General features: G+C 40.7%; 2 protein-coding genes across 5 annotated transcripts in view; one reads left to right on the top strand and one right to left on the bottom strand.

Annotated features, from left to right (window-relative positions):
• The window catches only part of LOC110528284 (voltage-gated hydrogen channel 1), a 20,104-nt gene extending 12,902 nt beyond the window's left edge, over positions 1-7,202 (top strand). Inside the window, exons 1-6 of one of the 3 annotated variants that reach the window (XM_021610226.2) lie at positions 3,993-4,078; positions 5,087-5,309; positions 5,524-5,628; positions 5,748-5,982; positions 6,206-6,318; positions 6,474-7,202. In XM_021610226.2, the coding sequence (XP_021465901.2) occupies positions 5,133-5,309; positions 5,524-5,628; positions 5,748-5,982; positions 6,206-6,318; positions 6,474-6,530 (687 nt within the window). In that variant the 5' untranslated portion in view covers positions 3,993-4,078; positions 5,087-5,132 and the 3' untranslated portion in view covers positions 6,531-7,202. Of the gene's footprint in view, positions 1-3,992; positions 4,079-5,086; positions 5,310-5,523; positions 5,629-5,747; positions 5,983-6,205; positions 6,319-6,473 lie in introns of those variants that run through there. The other 2 variants (XM_021610225.2, XM_036983868.1) reach the window with 2 other exon arrangements.
• Positions 7,097-20,043, bottom strand: LOC110528283 (tectonic-1). 2 transcript variants are annotated; one of them, XM_021610222.2, is made up of 13 exons: positions 19,654-20,043; positions 18,283-18,400; positions 18,062-18,195; positions 16,970-17,121; positions 16,665-16,767; positions 14,554-14,666; positions 14,139-14,309; positions 13,671-13,796; positions 13,414-13,502; positions 12,913-13,050; positions 12,605-12,758; positions 12,101-12,232; positions 7,097-7,564 (listed from the first exon to the last, which is right to left on the bottom strand). In XM_021610222.2, exons 1-13 carry the CDS (start codon positions 19,976-19,978, stop codon positions 7,418-7,420), a joined length of 1,902 nt encoding a protein of 633 aa, XP_021465897.2. In that variant the 5' UTR covers positions 19,979-20,043; the 3' UTR covers positions 7,097-7,417. The 2 variants fall into 2 exon arrangements, with proteins under 2 accessions (XP_021465897.2, XP_021465898.2); XM_021610223.2 differs by having other exon boundaries at positions 13,414-13,499; positions 19,654-20,042.
• Positions 20,044-20,047: the final 4 nt, after the last annotated feature.

Below are 20,047 nucleotides of genomic sequence, written 5' to 3' on the forward strand. Positions count from 1 at the left end.
TAATTTGAAAATAAATGCATTACACATCCTACAATGTGATTTTCTGATTTTTTTTCTCTCATTTTGTCTGTCATAGTTGAAGTGTACCTATGATGAAAATGACAGGCCTCTCTCATATTTTTAAGTGGGAGAACTTGCACAATTGGTGGCTGACTAAATACTATTTTGCCCCACTGTATACTTGAGTACACAGTGCAATGAAATGCTTAATTGCAGGTTAACCTCTCGACAATGTAACAACAATAGAACAAGTAGCTAAGTGAATAGAAAGAATTATACAAAAAACTAAATGAAATAATTTCACAGATTTAATGACCAGTATTTATTTATTTTTACAAAGTCACGCATGAGACAAACATGAGTCAATCATGTTTACCTGTAAAATGGAATAGGTTATAAGACCTTGTTGATTCATTTTATTTCATCAGTTCTACCACCTCAACATTGCCCATTTTAAACAGAGTTAGAATATCAAGTTGTATTTTTAAATAACTCTGACTGACACCCAATAGCTTACGGATGCTGAACACTAATGCTAGCTCATTAGCATTAGCCAACCCTTATGCCGAGGGAGACTAGCAACCCTTCACAAACCTGTGGCTAACTCTGCTGCACTTTGACTTTCTGTATGTTCTGCCCTCTCCACCTGCCTCCTCTTGCTCAAACTGCTTGCTTTTTTTGCCTCTTTCGGAAGAAGTTCTGAATATCCATATTTGCTTTATGCAATGCTGCAGACTCTGACTGAGTGACAGGCATTTTGTTGAGTGATGATATTGACGTCTAACCGGTGCTGTAGGGGTGGGGTCAAAGGGATGTGAGCGGTCGACTGCGTAGTGAAATCTCGACCAATCACAGCAGGCTCCACGTCTCCAGGGGCTTCTTGCAGTGCCCGGTACAGCCTAGCGCATTATATTATATTGTTCATTTTGGTCATAAAAATGTGTCCCTAAAACATTTGTTTTAAATACTACATAGCGAAAGTGAGGTGTGGTTATGGAAACTCACATCAGACTGAAATGTATTAATGTATTTAAAAATGTCAAAAGGTTCAGGGCTGGACCAAAAACATCTGGGGCTGAGTACTGGAGTTTCCCATCCCTTGGTTAGGGATTCTTCTGGACAGGGTCTAACTATACTGGCCCAATAAGCATATGCCCTAGAAATATCCCTTAATAGGACTGTCGTTAGGGCGCTCAACAATGGTGCTGGTGTTCTGGGTTCGAGACCCGCAAGGTTAGTCGCCCTATTCTCACATTCTTAGCAATATTTGTTAATATCATTATTTTGTAACAGTTATGACACACCCATCTAATTAGTTTGTCAATGACACGTTTGTTCTACATTGTATATGTGGTGTAGATTTTAAAAAGACGATAGTTCCCTTTAAGATGCTCAGCTATATAGAATAAATAAATACTGATAATATATTAGGTAGTGAAAATGTGGTCATAATTGGTGCTCAAGGGGAAATCCTACAGGTTTCCATATTTCAATGGGAAAGTCATTTTAATTTGATCAGATAGGTGTGTTGTAACTGTTGCCAAATAATTACAACATATTTTGCTAAGTACAGTATGTGAGAGTACAGTGATTCCCCTAGCGGGTCCGGAACCGAGGCACCAATGACGAATGCCCTAATCACTGTCCCAACAAGGGATATCTCTAGGACATGTGCTTATTGGGCCAGTATAGTAAGGCCCTGTCCTGTCCAGAAAAAACCATACCCACTCCTAATTCTCAATTGAAGCATATGTTTTGTGTTAAATAGACTAAATTACACATTCTGTTAACTTCTAACTCCAGACTGACCTGACCTGCAATTTGTAGTCTATGATATTTCAAATTTAGATAGTGAAAAATTATCCTAAGTAGTTTGGATGTTGTGAACTACCTTTTCAAAGTAACTTTAGTTAAGTAAACTATACTTTTTCTTGTGGGTAGCTTTAGCGTAGTATAACTTATTCCAGTGTAAAGTAATTGGTAGCTTGGTAAACTATAGTTTCAGAGTAGCTTCCCCAACATTGCTCACTAGACACTTGTGAAAATGTGAAATAACTTGATAGGTGTAAGGCTGTAAGCAATAGGATGAATGCACTTTGAAGTAAATCTCAGCCTTTTTTAAAGTACACTCAAGAAACTACTATACTGAACAAAAATATAAATGCAACATGTAGCAATTTCAAAGACTTTACTGAGGGACAGTTCATAGAAGGAAATGTCAATTGAAATAAATAAATTAGGCCATAATCTATGGATTCACATAACTGGCAATACAGATATGCATCTGCTGGTCACAGATACCTTAAAAAGGAAGGGGCATGGATCAGAAAACCAGTCAGTAGCTGGTGTGACAACCATTTGCCTAATGCAACTCGACACATCTCCTTCACATAGAGTTGATCAGGCTGTTGATTCTGGCCTGTGGAATGTTGTCCCACCCCTCTTCAATGTCTGTGCGAAGTTGCTTGATATTGGCGGGAACAAGAACACGTCGTTGCTCCAAAGCATCCCAAACATGCTCAATTGGTGACATGCCTAATGAGTATGCAGACCACATTTTCCGCTTCCAGGAATTTTGTACAGATCCTTGCTACATGGGCCGTGCATTATCGTGCTAAAACATGAGGTGACGGAGGCGGATGAATGGCACGATAATGGGCCTCAGGATCTCGTCACGGTATCTCTGTGCATTCAAATTGCTATCGATAAAATGCAAATGTGATCGTTGTCCGTAGCTTACGCTTGCCCATACCACAACTCCATTGCCACCATGGGGCAGTCTGTTCACAACGTTGACATCAGCAAACCGCTCGCCCACATGATGCAATATATGTGGTCTGAGATTGAGAGGCCGGTTGGACGTACTGCCAAATTCTCTAAAACGACGTTGGAGGCAGCTTATGGCAATAGCTCTGGTGGACATTCCTGCAGTCAGCATGCCAATTGCATGCTCCCTCAAAACTTGAGACATCTGTAGCAGTGTTGTGTGACAACTTTTATTTTTATATAGACTTTTATTTCACTCACCAACTTTAAACATCAGCTATCTAAGCAGCTAACCGATCGCTGCAGCTGTACATAGTCCATCTGTAAATAGCCCACCCACCCAATCTACCTACCTCATCCCCATACTGTTTTTATTTATTTTTCTGCTCTTTTGCACACCAGTATCTCTTCTTGCACATCATCATCTGCTCATTTATCACTCCAGTGTTAATCTGCTAAATTCTAATTATTCGCTCCTATGGCCTATTTATAACCTATCTCATGCCTTTTGCACACACTGTATATAGACTTCCTTTTTCCCCCTACTGTGTCATTGACTTGTTTGTGTTATTGGCTTGTTTATTCCATGTGTAACTCTGTGTTGTTGTCTGTGTCACACTGTTTTGCTTTATCTTGGCCAGGTCGCAGTTGTAAATGAGAACTTGCTCTCAACTAGCCTACCTGGTTAAATAAAGGTGAAATAAAAAACTGCACATTTTAGATTGGCCTTTTATAGTCTCCGGCACAAGGTGCAGCTGTGTAATAACCATGCTGTTGAATCCGCTTCTTGATATGCCACACCTGTCAGGTGGATGGATTATCTTGGCAAAGGAGAAATGCTCTCTAACAGGGATGTAATATTTTATTTCAGCTCATGAAGCATGGGACCAACAGTTAACAAGTTGCCTTTATATTTTTGTTCAGTGTATTTTTTTATTTTTTTATTTATTGTTAAAACAATTTGTTGTCCATGATCACTAAAGTTATTAAAGCTTATTGGCTACGAAATCAATTATATCAGGCACTTGGCAATTGCAAGGCAGAAGATGTTCATTCTTTTTTATAAAACAATAAAATATCTATTGTAATGATAAACCATATTGGTCTAGATTTTGGGGGGAAATTTAACATGGGATGCCCACACAGTCAACTTGCATCTTGAGAAAGAGGGTTTGGTTTGTTAACATCTTGCATGGTTCTGCAATGTTTAAAAGGAGAAGTATACCAATATTGTGCAAAACACAGCTGGGAAACACATAAGTGCCAATTCATCCTGAGTGTTGAGCAGTCGTTCATAGACTTAAGAAGGCAGGTAAGTTACAATAGGTTGACTATTCTTTGTGTATATGACAATATGATGGTTTATAAAATATTTATTCCAGAGACTACTCAATGTGTGTTTGCAGAAATACAGCTGGTAAAAATATGAACCTTATGTTAATGCTAGTAAATTGGTTATACTAACAATGCTCATGTTAGGAAATGAGTGGAAAGCTTTGGATAAACAGTAAACAATATAGTTCTATTGTGTTATTGCACCTCAGACAAACTTGTGACATTTGAAAGTTTTAGCATAAACATCCTTAAGAGTCTATTGACACACCTGTGCCTCAATCTAAGTACCATAATAAAGACAATTCCCACCAAATCCATCAGTTTAAGCTAGATATCTGTTTTTTCATTGGCAATCCCCCGTATCCGCCTATGTCGCCTTGTTTGTCAAACCATGAGGTTTGGCCATCTAATATGACCACACTATGGAAAGATGAGGATCCCATGAACATGATGGGGATCTCTGTTTTGTTCTATGAACCCCACAAGTGTCACAGGGCTCGTCTGAAGGTTATCCGTCACCGGTAAACATTTTTTATGGGAGGTAGTTTTGTGCCAACAGAAAAAAGGGGTTAAATATGTGCCCAAAAAACTTAAATATTTCCTGAGCTTTCTTATTTCTCCTAGATATAGTTGACACTTCAAAACCTTATAATTTATTATTTTTGGACTGTCTGTTTTGCCATTTATTTTATACCTAAAGGGGTCTTAAATTCGAAATGATCATGATGATCTTAAAACAATTCCATATGTTAGCTTAGTAGAGAGAGAATTGTTTGAATACAGTACATCCATATTGTAATAGTAATTCCAGGTGAACAAAAAGGAGAGCAGTCATTGATAAAGTCAACCGAAATCAATCCAGTTTAATTACAAGTTGCAACAGGGAGACACCTCCAGCACAGAAGCCCTCCCCCAAAGACTTTCAGAGGTTTTTAAATTACATTCAGTTAAACTTTTAACCTCTAATTTCCACATGCCCTTGCAGGAAAACGGTATCTTTTTGGTGGGCCACCACACCCCCCTGCATCACCATGTCCAAGTACCTGAGGCATTTCACCACAGTGGGTGACGACCACACAGCCCAGTGGCAGGATGAGGAGCTACATGAAGCTAGTGATGAGCTGGGACCAGCCACAGGACAGATGCCCCAGGGGGAACTCTCCTTCAGAGACTCCCTGAAGATGCTCTACAGCTCCAACAAATTCCAGGTATGGAATATGAGTGGAGTAGGCAATGCTCATACTATCAATCAAACACAGCTAGTAATTGTTACCTTTGCTCAAATCAAATCTCAACTGTGGATGGGGAACATACGTATGTGTGTGTGTTTTTCAGTCTAGGCCGCAAATATGAGACAGTAAATTCTCACATATGCTTGTCAGAAGATTGGTGTTGTCTGATGAGTGTTTGCCCCTGGTTTAGATAGTTGTGGTGTGCCTGGTCATCCTGGATGCCATCTTTGTGCTGGTCGAGCTACTGATCGACCTATCAATCATCGATTTGGAGCATGGACACATTGCCCCTCTGGTGAGTCTAGAGTGCAGTGTTTCCCAAAGTCGGTCCTGGGGACAACAACACTACACAGCTCCAAAAAATCTGTGACCCCAAACTTCCTACAACTCTTCTGTCCTTTCCCTCTTCACCAGGTGTTCCACTACCTGAGTCTGGCTCTTCTCACCTTCTTCATGGTGGAGCTGGCTGGGAAGCTCTTTGCTTACCAGCTGGAGTTCTTCCACCACAAGTTTGAGGTGTTTGACGGGCTGGTAGTGATTGTGTCCTTCATCCTGGATGTTGTGTATACAGCCAGCGAAGAGGCTTTTGATGCCTCTATGGGCCTCCTGATCCTCCTCAGGCTCTGGAGGGTGGCGAGGATAATCAACGGTGAGAGATTTCTCACTTTGTTAATGTTCATTAGGCATCAAAGGGAAGAAAATGGACTGAAACAGGGAGGGACTCCCTGGACATGTCCAATAAACACACATTTTAAAGCTTTATCCAATGCATGCCCTAATGAACACAACCTTTATGTCACACAGGTAGCTAGGTCACCAATGTTGTAAAATGGGTTTGTGTCCAACATGTCATGTTTTCTCCCACCACTCAGGTATCCTGGTGTCTGTGAAGGCAAGGGCCGATCGCAAACTTCACAAGCTGAAGGAGAGCAACGATCAACTGGTCCAGCGAGTTAGCGAGCTACAAGAGCGCAGCGGCAAGACGGTGAGTTGGCCAGCCCCTGGGAACCCAAACCCCTACCCGCCCAAGACAAGTTTGAAGACATTTACATTTTGGTAATTTAGTACACTTATACGGTGTCTTACAGTCTGTCAATAGACCCTTTTTCAACACACCCTTCAATCTCTTCACCTCTTTAGGAACAAGAGAACAGTAAACTACGGGCTCTCCTGCGACAGCATGACATTGAGTACTGATGCAGGAAGAGGAGCAAGATGCCATTTTCATTATCCACTTCTAAAGTTTTATTGGAATTGATCAATAAACAAGGGAATATTCTGAAAGGTGTTGACCATCCATACACCATTTGTGTCAGTAATTCCACCATGACAGGAGCTTACACTGCCCAGATAGATACTAAATCTGTTTGTAAATCCCAAATCTGTTTGTACTCTTGCCAACTCAATTGCTGTCATTGTCAAACCAAACATTTGGCATGACAATGAATGACAATGAGTTGGTAATATAGCACAAAGACTGGCACTCAGGCTAGATAGATTCCACATGATTAGGTCAACCTTCCAACCATTATCTGCATATTTAAGCAGATTATAAAAGCTGATCAGACTTCATTGATATCATATGCCAGTATTTCACATTGCAATGAGCATACGTCTTACTTGATATTTTTATATGTGCTATGCCTTTATTCAGCTAATATGTTGTACTTTAGATCCTGTAATGAATTTGTTGCATCTTGTTGTTTTCTGAATACCCATTGCTTGCTATGCAAAGACAATACAAGTATGAATCACTGTGAAAGTATTATTAAATGTTGCTTTATTGATTTTTTTTATACTCATTTGATCTAAATTACACTATGTACAAATAAATAAAATGTGGTTGCTAACAGCAGCTGAGTGTCATCAGAGAACATCAGGGTTTTTATTCTCTACATTTTGGTCAGTATACCAGGTGATTCTAAAGAGGCAACATCAATATCCACACTAGCATATCATTAAGAATGAAGCAATGTATTTGGCCATGCATTCTAAGTGGTAAGCTGGTGAGGATATTAAAACATAGTTGTGGTTTCTTGTGTGTGTGTGTGCAACACCTGCCCACTCTTCTGTCTGTCAGTCGTTCAAACAAAAGGGAAGAAGAAGTCGTAAGGCAGCTTGGCGTCGATAGTGGGCGAGGCCTTGAAGCCAGGCCGGGCGGCTGCAGACACAGGTACGAAGGTCACAGAGCTGGTGACAGACATGACACGACTGCCTCCAGAGAGTAACGCCTGAGGAAAAGAAAAATGGTAATAAAACATAAGTAGGGTGTTAAATAAAGGTGTCATAGCATTGACCAGAGGTCTGGAAGAGGAACTCTATTGTTCCATCACTTCGAAATATGTTTAAGATGAATAAATTAAGTTACTGTTGAATCAAGAGAATCTAACAGTAGCCTACAATTTCTAAGGAAAGTCTGTTGTTCCATTACAGGGCATATAATGATCTTGGTAAGTGGACTACATGTATTAGATTTACATTTTGGTCCTTTAACAGACACTATTCTCCAGAGCGACTTAGTAAGTGAGACACTTATGAGTGCTCTGGTTGCTGTTATACAAATACAAGCTGATAAAGTTACATTTTTGTTAAGCACTTTGTGACAAATGCTTCTATAAAAAGAGCACTATTCAATCAATATTACATTGGTTGCGTCAAATCCGTGTCTCAATATTTTCTGAATGCGTATGCTTGTTATACTTTACACTGCTGCAAGATCATTTTACAAGTTATTTGAGTAATATACACTACCGTTCAAAAGTTTGGGGTCACTTAGAAATGTCCTTGTTTTCCCTGAAAGCATACATGAAATTAGTTGCAAAATGAATAGGAAATATAGTCAAGACATTGACAAGGTTATAAATAATTATTTTTAATTGAGATATTAATTGTGTCCTTCAACTTTGCTTTCGTCAAAGAATCCTCCATTTGCAGCCATTACAGCCTTGCAGACCTTTGGCATTCTAGTTGTCAATTTGTTGAGGTAATCTGAAGAGATTTCACCCCATGCTTCCTGAAGCACCTCCCACAAGTTGGATTGTCTTGATGGGCACTTCTTACGTACTATACGGTCAAGCTGCTCCCACAACAGCTCAATAGGGTTGAGATCCGGTGACTGTGCATGCCACTCCATTATAGACAGAATACCAGCTGACTGCTTCTTCCCTAAATAGTTCTTCCATAGTTTGGAGCTGTGCTTTGGGTCTTTGTCCTGTTGTAGGAGGTAATTGGGATAAAATTAAGCGCCGTCCACAGGGAATGGGGTTGCAAAATGGAGTGATAGCCTTCCTTCTTCAAGATCCCTTTTACCCTGTACAAATCACCCATTTTACCACCACCAAAGCAACCCTAGACCATCACATTGCCTCCACCATGCTTGACAGATGGTGTCAAGCACTCCTCCAGCTTCTTTTCATTTTTTCTGCGTCTCACGAATGTTCATTGTGATCTGAACACCTCAAACTTAGATTTGTCTGTCCATAACACTTTTTTCCAATCTTCCTCTGTCCAGTGTCTGTGTTCTTTTGCCCATCTTAATCTTTTCTTTTTATTGGCCAGTCTGAGATGAGGCTTTTTCTTTGCAACTCTGCCTAGAAGGCCAGCCAGAGTCTTCTCTTCACTGTTGATTTTGAGACTGGTGTTTTGCGGGTACTATTTAATGAAGCTGCCAGTTGAGGACTTGTGAGCCGTCTGTTTCTCAAGCTAGACACTCTAATGTACTTGTCCTCTTGCTCAGTTGTGCACCGAGGCCTCCCACTCCTCTTTCTATTCTGGTTAGAGACAGTTTGCAGTTCTGTGAAGGGAGTAGTACACAGCATTGATCTTCAGTTTCTTGGCAATTTCTCGCATGAAATAGCCTTCATTTCTCAGAACAAGAATAGACTGACGAGTTTCAGAAGAAAGTCCTTTGTTTCTGGCCATTTTGAGCCTGTAATTGAACCCAATCGAACCCGAACTCCAGATACTCAACTCGTCTAAAGAAGGCCAGTTTTATTGCTTCTTTAATCAGGACAACAGTTTTCAGCTCTGCTAACATAATTGCAAAAGGGTTTTCTAATCATCAATTAGCCTTTTAAAATGATAAACTTGGATTAGCTAACACAACGTGCCATTGGAACACAGGAGTGATGATTGCTGATAATGGGCCACTGTACGCTTATGTAGATATTCCATAAACAATCTGCCGTTTCCAGCTACAATAGTCATTTACAACATTAACCATGTCTACACTGTATTTCTGATCAATTTGATGTTATTTTAATGGACAAAAAAATATTTTTCTTTTAAAAACAAGGACATTTCTAAGTGACCCCAAACTTTGAATGGAAGTGTATATAGGAACAGTCTCCTGAGTAATATATATAGGAACAGTCTCCTGAGTATCTTGAACAGTATCTGAACAATCTAACAAAATGTGGAAACGGTCAAGGGGTCTGAATACTTTCCGAATGCACTGTAATTACTTTTACGATTTGATGCACATGCTACTTCACAATATCATATTGGACCTATACTGATCTAACCAAAATATATTTTTAGAGGGTGATGGTGCTTGATGCTGCTGTGAACTATCACAAGTATATCTTTGTTGATGAAGCGTGTTTCAACCTGGCCAAAACATTCGGCGCGGTGGGTGGAACTTCATCGGCCAATGGGTGACCGTCTCAGTGCCTGGACAACGTAGGGGAAACATCACCATTTGTGCAGATTTCTCTGAAGATGGTGTGGTGTAGGACATTACTTGGATCCTACAATCCTGCACACCTCATTGTGTTCCTCAATGAACTTGAGCAGGCCTGTCAAGGTGAAGGGGTCACCTATGTCATTGTATGTGACAATGTCAGGATCCACCATGCAAAGGTGGTTCAGGCATGTTTCAGGCCCACTCGTGACCCCATACTCTCCTTTCAAATCAAATCAGTGTAGACATTACTATGAAAGGCTTACTTACAAGCCCTTAACCAACAATGCAGTTCAAGAAAGTTGATAAAATATTTACTTAATAAAATAAAAAAGACAAGAAATGTACATAACAACAACGAGGCTATATACAGGGGGTACTGGTACCAAGTCAATGGGCGGCAGGTAGCCTAGTGGTTAAAGCGTTGGACTAGTAACCGAAAGGTTGCAAGATCGAATCCAGAGCTGTTGTTCTGCCCCTGAACAAGGCAGTTAACCCACTGCTCCTAGGCCATCATTGAAAATAAGAATTTGTTCTTAACTGACTTGCCTAGTTAAATAAAGGTAAAAAAAAAATAAAAAAATGTGCGGGGCTACAGGATAGTCGAGGTAATTCGTAAAGTGACTATGCATAGATAATAAACAGCGAGTAGCTTTCAACCCTATTGAGGAACTTTTTTCAGCATGGTGGAAAGTGTACGATCAGCATCCCCATACGCGTGCCACCCTCCTTCTCGCCATGAATGAGGCATGCGACAAAATCAATGCAGACCAATTTCAAGTTTGGATTCGCCATGGCAAAAGGTTTTTCCCGCGGTGCATAAACAATGATGACATTCACTGTCATGTGGATGAGAATTTATGGCCAAATGACCAAGACAGGCTTGATGAGAATGAGTTATCAAACATTGTTTTATTTTCATTCATTTAATTTGTTTCATTAATTTCTTAAATTTGATTACAGACAGTACACCTATGTTTTTTTGGCATGAATGATTGTGGAGGATGTCTTCATTGGTCACACCTTTGATTGCAAATTGGATAGGTATTATAGTAATGATAGATTTTCTGTCATTTTCCATACTGTAGCATATCACTTTCAACACTTCTAAGGGTGACTTGAAACACACATCTTGTATTGTTTGCTATTGGATTAACTGGTAGTTAAAATGACTAAATTGAAAAGATATCATTATGTAGTGTTTCTGTGATTGAACCAATGTTATCATTATATTTCACAAACGTTGTACGAGATCTTCAGTTTCTTGGCAATTTCTCGCATTGGAATAGCCTTCATTTCTCAGAACAAGAATAGACTGATGAGTTTCAGAAAAAAGTCCTTTGTTTCTGGACATTTTGAGCCTGTAATCGAACCCACAAATACTGATGCTCCAGATACTCAACTAGTCTAAAGAAGGCCAATTTTATTGCTTCTTTAAATCAGAACAACAGTTTTCAGCTGTGCTAACATAATTGCAAAATAATTTTCTAATGATCAATTAGCCTTTTAAAATAATAAACTTGGATTAGCTAACACAACGTGCCATTGGAACACAGGAGTGATGGTTGCTGACAATGGGCCTCTGTACGCATATATATCTATGAATATGTAGATATCCCATTAACAATCAGCCGTTTCCAGCTACAATAGTAATTTACAACCACGTCTACACTGTATTTCTGATCAATTTGATGTTATTTTAATGGACAAAAAATGTGCTTTTCTTTCAAAAACAAGGACATTTCTAAGTGACCACAAACTTTTGAACGGTAGTGTATATTTGAATCAATGGTTGTGTGGTGAGAGATTTTTTACAATACAAATGAATGCACAATGATAGGTTTTGAATGAAAGACTGGCTGCTTTACAAGTGGGACCAGTTTGGAGTTTTGTACTAAGAGTTGTGAAAATGTACCACATACTTGTGAAAATAGTACCCAAGCAGTTAAAGAAAACTAAGCCTAGTCCTGGACTAAAAAGCACTTTCAGGGAGATTCTCCATTGAGCATACTTTTTAGTATAGCAGTTGGCCTAATCTGGGAAACTGTCCCAAGTCCCATAATGTTTAAGATGACTCAAGGTTTACCAGGTTGCTGGTGTTGGTGTAAATCACTTCAACGACACTGACAATCTGAGCCTGCGGGTTCACCAGGGATCCATATTGGGTCCATTGCACTTCCAGGTGAAGAGACAGGGGGATACTGCAACTCTGAGCTTCCTGCTTAGTCCAAGAGAATAGAAACATATAAGGGCTGTTACCAACCATCAATATGGAGTCATTGTTGTTTACACAATTGTGGTTGTTGAGAAACAGGAAAAAGCACTTCTCATAACCAACTATGTCTGTTGGTGGTGGATGTCCTTCAATCAACCATCCATTCTCTCCAAACTTTCAAGATTCAATCCAAATGTCTTATCAATTTCGTCTACTGTTTTGTGTCATCGTTGCAGTATGTTTTAATGGTTGTAATGTAATGGCTGTCTCTGCATCCTTAATATATGGTATGATAGGAACATCTACATCACAACATTCAAATAATATTTTCTTCCACTAACATGCAATGAAAATACTTTGCCCAAAGCTTCTCACCGTAGGTTTGGTTTGGTTCCTTATCGGCACCCAGTCCATTGGGTTCTGAGATGGGGAATTCCCAAAAGAGGCCACATACTGGGGGAAGCTTTGTCCCCTCAATACTCCTAGAACCACTTCTGATACCACTGAGCAGTTAGCAGTCTCATCCAACCTAGAGAGAGATAAGAGAAATACAGTATTTCCCTAACCACCCCTAACCACCATCACATTAGGGGGTGAGGGACAAGGGTCAAGAAAAAGTGGCAAGGGATTTGTTTGGGATTGGGCTTTAGGTCCTGTAGAACAGAGCAGTCTTCCTCTCTTACCTCAACGTGCAGCCTGACACCATGTCGACCCCGAACAGGACGGGGGAGCGGTGATGGGGCCCTCTGAGACAGTTTGACAGTTTGGAGCCATGGAGGAGGGTAAAAGCTCCCCTCGAATCAGCACTGTGAACTATTCCAGTGAGCAGGACAGTTAAGGACACAAATACATTATGTCTGACCTCTCGTCAAGTTTGAGAAATACTCAGATATAACTTATAGGTTTCATATATGTTTTAATATGGGTTCTTCAATATTGAGTCAGTAATAGGGTGCATATTCATGTTCATATCTCTTAAAAAACAGCAAAATAGGGAGTTATTTCAAGAAAACCAAGGAACTAGTGAATCAACAGCTCATAGAAAGCTGAAGCTTCTGCTCTTCAAAGGGATCCCATGCCACTTTGATCACAACAAATGGATTGTTGATGACGTGAAAACTCATGAAGAATATGCCATGTAGAGAAATTATACCTAACTCACTGGCCACTCCAAAAAAGGATATTCTGCTGTTTTGGATCCAGCCAGTAGAGGGAGCCCCACAACATAACCAGGATTCCCACTGGAGTGGAGCGCCACTTGGTCAACATTCTGCTAGCAGAAGACATCAAGGGGAGAGTGGTATTACTGACTGAAGTGATAGTGATTGGCTTTCGTTTACATTAAGAGTAAACCACTTTTCTGGGTTGATGAAAAATGCTAAAATATTCTATGGCATAGAACTATGCAAAATGCAAAAAACTATATATATAAATATGGCACCTGGACGAATTCAATTTGAAACTCCTGCTCCATTGGGACCATGTTACGGTCAATGGCTCCAAGGACCAAGGACGCATTCACATTCACAATGTCTCCAGCCTCACTGTATGTGACCGTGTAACCAACCTGTCAGCAGAGGAAAACAGAATGTCAAAATTTGACATTAGTGATGAGTCTGAATGCTTATGATTAGGACAAGTCTTCAAGTCATGCCATGTTTCCTACAATCAAGCATTGGCAATAAAATAAAGTACTATTTTTCCACAAATTTGGGTTCTCCTCATTCCCACCTACCACCTCCCTTGGCCATGAGACAGGGTATCTGTCACATTTATCAATAAAAAATAGCATTCCTGCGTACTTGCGAGGGGTTACAAATTGCCTCGCTGCACACGTTTGTTCTTTTTTTATGCAAGTAGGCAGAGCGGCCATCCTGTGTAGCTTGCTTTGTGAGGCTTTAGACTTCACCTGGAGCACCACATTGATGCACACTGCGGAGTCAGGGGCCACAGAGTTCAACAGTAGCGGGTCCAGGCTCAAGTCACCAGTGATATTCAGCTGGGTCTGAGTCCCCTCCAAAGATTGCAGGACGATGGAGGTCACCTCCACAGCAACAAATCGCGCATCTTCACTCTTCTTCTGTAAAATAAAAAGGGAATTGGTCTGTTCAGATACAAGTTTGAGGTGGGGTTTTACAGAGTGGTTCTCTCTCATTTATGCTGGCCACAACTACAAGTAAAGGACTAGTCAACAACATTATTTGGGTATGAGTTGACAGAACATTAACTTTTAACATTTTGATTTTCATTGGACAGTGACTTTGAGAAATACATTTTGCACTTTCCAAAACATAAAGCTGAACATCAAGGCCAGACCAACTCACAGAGAGGAGACGGGGGTCAGTGTAGCTGTGCATGTTCAGGGCCTGCAGGGTGGTACAGTCCCTCTCCAGGACCAGGCTCCGCATGCATCTATTGCTCTGCTCCCTCAGGAACGCTGAAAATGCATGTCACAAATACAATTTGATGAGAGGTTTAGGCTAAAGTGAAGGATGAGGACAAAACTTAAGTGATGTGGTTACATTGTGACCCTCTTCGATTTTGGCCTCTGGCCCCTCCCCCTCAAACATCCTCCTCTTCCACACAAACACTGAGAACACTCAGCCCTGGTCTGGTTCCATGTTAGTCCCTAGCCCTTTTATATTTCCCAGATCGAAAAGGACTAAATAAGTGAAAGCAATGTGAAAAGCTCCATGGCTCAATGTATTAGTATATACATTTGAAGTCGGAAGCTTACATACACATTTAAACTCAGTTTTTCACAATTCCTGACATTTAATCCTAGTAAAAAATCCCTGTCTTAGGTCAGTCAGGATCACCACTTTATTTTAAGAATGTGAAATGTCAGAATAATAGTAGAAATAATTATTTATTTCAGCTTTTATTTCTGTCATCACATTTCATGTGGGTCAGAAGTTTACATACACTTAATTAGTATTTGGTAGCATTTCCTTTTAATTGTTTAACTTGGGTCAAACGTTTCGGGTAGCCCTCCACAACCTTCCCACAATAAGTTGGGTGAATTTTGGTCCATTCCTCCTGACAGAGCTGGTGTAACTGAGTCAGGCTTGTAGGCCTCTATGCTCACACACGCCTTTTCAGTTCTGCCCACAAATTGTCTATAGGATTGAGGTCAGGGCTTTGTGATGGCCACTCCAACACCTTGACTTTGTTGCCCTTAAGCTATTTTGCCACAACTTTGGAAGTATGCTTGGTGTAATTGTCCATTTGTGACCAAGCTTTAACTTCCTGACTGATGTCTTGAGATGTTGCTTCAATATTCCACATCATTTTCCCACCTCATGATGCCATCTATTTTGTGAAGTGCACCAGTCCCTCCTGCAGCAAAGCACCCCCACAACATGATGCTGCCACCCCCATGCTTCACGGTTGGGATGGTGTTCTTTGGCTTGCAAGCATGCCCCTTTTTCCTCCAAACATAACGATGGTCATTATGGCCAAACACTTCTATTTTTTTTTTCATCAGACCAGAGGACATTTCTCCAAAAAGTACAATCTTTGTCCCCATGTGCAGTTGCAAACCGTAGTCTGGCTTGTTTATGGCGGTTTTGGAGCAGTGGCTTCTTCCTTGCTGAGTGGCCTTTCAGGTTATGTCGATATAGGACTTGTTTTACTGTGGATATAGATACTTTTGTACCTGTTTCCTCCCGCATCTTCACAAGGTCGTTTGCTGTTGTTCTGGGATTGATGTGCACTTTTTGCACCAAAGTACGTTCATCTCTAGGAGACAGAACGCATCTCCTTCCTGAGTGGTATGACAGCTGCGTGGTCCCATGGTCTTTATATTTGCGTACTATTGTTTGTACAGATAAACATGGTACCTTCAGGCATTTGGAAATTGCTCCCAAGGATGAACCAGACTTGTGGAGGTCTACAATTTGATTCTACAATTGCTGATTTCTTTTGATTTTCCCATGTTGTCAAGCAAAGAGGCACTGAGTTTGAAGGTAGGCCTTGAAATACATCCACAGGTTCACCTCCAATTGACTCAAATAATGTCAATTAGCCTTCTAAAGAAGCTTCTAAAGCCATGACATCATTTTCTGGAATTTTCCAAGCTGTTTAAAGGCACAGTCAACTCAGTGTATGTAAACTTCTCACCCACTGGAATTGTGATACAGTGAATTATAAGTTAAATAATCTGTCTGGAAACAATTGTTGAAAAAAAGACTTGTGTCGTGCACAAAGTAGATGTCTTAAACTATAGATTGTTAACAAGAAATTTGTGGAGTGGTTGAAAAACAAGTTTTAATGACTACAACCTAAGTGTATGTAAACTTCCGAATTCAAATGTAAGTAGAGCCATCACAGTACTGCTTCAGCAACTTCAGATCTTTGAAAAACTAGGAACCTAATTGGGAGGGGGCCAATGCTGACAGTGTGGATGTACACGGAGCTGAACAGTCTCTGGTACCTGCAGGGTTCAGGTCAGAGCAGTGGGCTGTAATAGAGGGGGCCGGCAACCGGAAGAACCCCCTTCCTCTGCTTTCTTCCTCCGTTTCTATGACATCTCCGTACTGAAGGGGGAAAAAAAAAAGAGTTGGAAAGAGAGTGAAGGAGCTAACTGAAGCTAGTGTCAAACTTTGTTCATTGTAGATCCCAAGGGTATTGCACTATTAAGTATATTGTACTATCACCAGAAAACAATCTCACAACAAAAGCACTGTTGATTCTTCTTGATGGACATGGTCAACAGTGTGGGGTTTGAGTGAGTCTCACCAGGTATCCAGGTGAAGTTAGAGGTTCCACTGTAGACGTTGTGGCCCCATTATTGGCAGAACCAAACAAGAACTGCACAAAGTGCTTGTAGAGGCCATCAAAGTTCCCTGCTGTAGGAACCTCAGGAGCGGCGAGGGACAGTCCTGCCTCATCTTCAACGCAGATGTACAGAACATAGATAATTGTCACCTTATCATAGACTCATAGATCAATTATGCTATTAGATGTTTGAAATTCATGAATCCCACATTCACATTCTTCGAGTGATTACAGGTGTGTTCTTTGTTATTACAGGTGTGTATGTCCCTACTTAGGTCAGATAATGATCAACTAACATTAATAAACTGCTAGTAGACCAAAGACGTTAAATAACTAGAGTGGAGGGAGCATAAGAATCAGGTCATGGATTGTACAGAGTGGCTACAGATATGGAGCTTCACTATTCCAATTTGCCCAAACTACAAATTCTGCGCATATGCATTATTATTCTTTTTTTTTACGTAGCCGAGTGCCCACTCAACTGTCAACACACTTGCTGCCTAGAAGGTTTGGCTACCTAGAGGTGGAATGCAGAAAGACACAGACAGCCAGTCTAATTAGCAATTGAATGTTGTTTTTTTAATCATCATTGCAAACATTGGCTAAGCTGCGCAGGAGGCAGACAGGCAGTCAAGTAGTGTTCTTTTTTCAGGAACTACAATATGGCAGCAACTATAAAGATTAGCCTTCATCATCACACAAAATGCTGAAAATGTAAGGACTGCGTCCTGCTTGCGCGACTGCAATATCCATTACAACAGACAGACAGAGAATGTTGTAGCCTTCATAAAATGTTTTGGAAAGTTCATTCAAATCGCCACAGGGTTTTTATTTCACCTCTTCAGAAATATGAGGCAGACATCATCAGGGTTCAAAAGAGGGTGAGTAAATAGAGAAACATGAAGGGAGGGGGAGTGAGCAGCAGCTACGTTAGCAAAACTAATGTGATCCGGATCCTTTTCGGAATGTTTCCGGAAGGGCGGGCGGGGGTGAGGCGAGGCTCTGTATCTGCCACAGCCTAGAATATATTATATCAAGGCCTATTAAACTTACAGTTAGTTGACTGTATGCAGAAGACGTCTAGGTTAACCTCCTGCTGGACCGACCTCTGCACCTGAGCATAGCCGTCTATAGTTTCACTAATAGTGTAGGTGACCACGTCCTGACCGCAAAGCTTCGGCTCACCACTGAAAAGAACACATAGATCAATTATTACACTGATCATGTCAAACCCCAAGTCATCAGAAAAGAAAAGAGGAGTGCTAGTGACTTGCCAGACTGTTTTCACTGTACAGCTGGTGAAGAGAGCTAATTCCTGTCTGCAATCTGGGTCACAGCAACAGTTGGGGTCACACTGGTCCTTTAATTGATCGCACGGGCAAATTCTGGAAACTGAGGATAAAGAATGCTAATTTAGCTGAAGTGACACAGCAACCTAGACAGAGCTCACCTAATGGGTTACACCTAGGCTAATTCTCTGATCCTTATGCGTGTGTTAGTCTCACTAGACAGAGGAGTTGCCTACCACAATGTAACCAATGTGCTGTTGCCCCAGTTCTGGGATTTCCAAGACTATGTGCATCCCAAATGGCACCCCATTCCCAATATAGAGCACTACTTTTGACCAGGGCCCATAGGGTAGAGGACTGTAAAAGGAATAGGGTGCCATTTGGGATACACGCTACATCTAAGGGACCACATCAATATAATAGTAACCCATAGTACAGCTAGATAAATAGATAGATAAGATTCCACCTTATGTTAGGCTTGCTATAACAGAACGGGGTATAGGCCTACCCACCCTTTTACCCATGTTCTGGGCTTTATTGGACTATGCACAAACCACATCACATGTAGATTGCCTGAAAATGTTATATTCAATGTCTATGTACCCTTATGTAAGGCCCTGTTCAAATACTTTAAAACAAATACATTTCCTTGAAATATCTCTGATAAGGGTTATTCTGTCTAAAGTAATGTAGGCCATACTGCCCTACCAAGCGAAAGAGCAGTAACTGTGCATTGTCCAAAATGTGTTATTCACTTTTTTTTTTAATACATTAAATACATGCTTTATCGTGTGGACAAATATCCTGCCTCCATTGTGTTCTGTATTGGAGAAAATGGGGGGTCATGGTCGCAGTAACTGCAAAAAGTTCAGGTGAAACCACACACGTCAGTTACTTACTGCCTTTTACCTTGGCTTCACTGAGCTTGTGGTGCTGTGTCTACGGTTGACCTTGGTATTATTTATTGTTCTTCGTTGATACAAGTATCAAACTACATGACACTGACAGCCACATACAAATACATATATTAACACAAGTTTGTGTTAAAGACAATCGTCATGGAAATGTATTCAGACGTAAGCAATAAGTCAGTAACTTCCGTCTAGGGACAAATTTCATGTCAGAGGTTAGGGTCAATATGAATAAAAAATAACCTCATAGTAAGACAAAAGATAACCACATCTCAAATGATCTGCCTACAATTAATTTGGCTGGACAATTAAAAAAAACATTTGAAGTCATTTTTCTCAGTTTCACTCTATGAGCAGTTACTGCTCTTTTGCTTGGTAGGGCAGCATAGTATAGAAAGTAGGGTGCGGAGACGTTACATTTTGAGAGACAATCAACCGTCCTTACCATCCGTGACAGAGGGAGGCAGGGAGCCGGATAGCGGCAGAGGTACTTGAGGAGACATGGACAGTGGCGTGGACTCTGTGGTTGACGGTGTACTAAAACCAGTCCCATCTCTTGTGCTAACCACATTCGATGCAGTTGAAACAATCTCAACGTCTAGAGCGGTGGAATTCTCATAATCCGTGAAATTCTGCCTACCTAACCAATCAATAACAGATTCGTTAGCGCGTGCAAAAGTATAATTGAAGTCGTCCGTGTTTTGTGCTACACTGAACTCAAAAAACGGCCATGTATATAAAGTTATCAGCACCCAAACAAAAGCGTCCATCTTTAATATTGATCTCTGGAAGCATTATGTTGCTTAGGGGATCCCTGTTGCATTCTGGGTATTCCAACC

Source organism: Oncorhynchus mykiss, chromosome 7 (genome assembly GCF_013265735.2).
Source record: "Oncorhynchus mykiss isolate Arlee chromosome 7, USDA_OmykA_1.1, whole genome shotgun sequence".
NCBI lineage: Eukaryota > Metazoa > Chordata > Actinopteri > Salmoniformes > Salmonidae > Oncorhynchus > Oncorhynchus mykiss.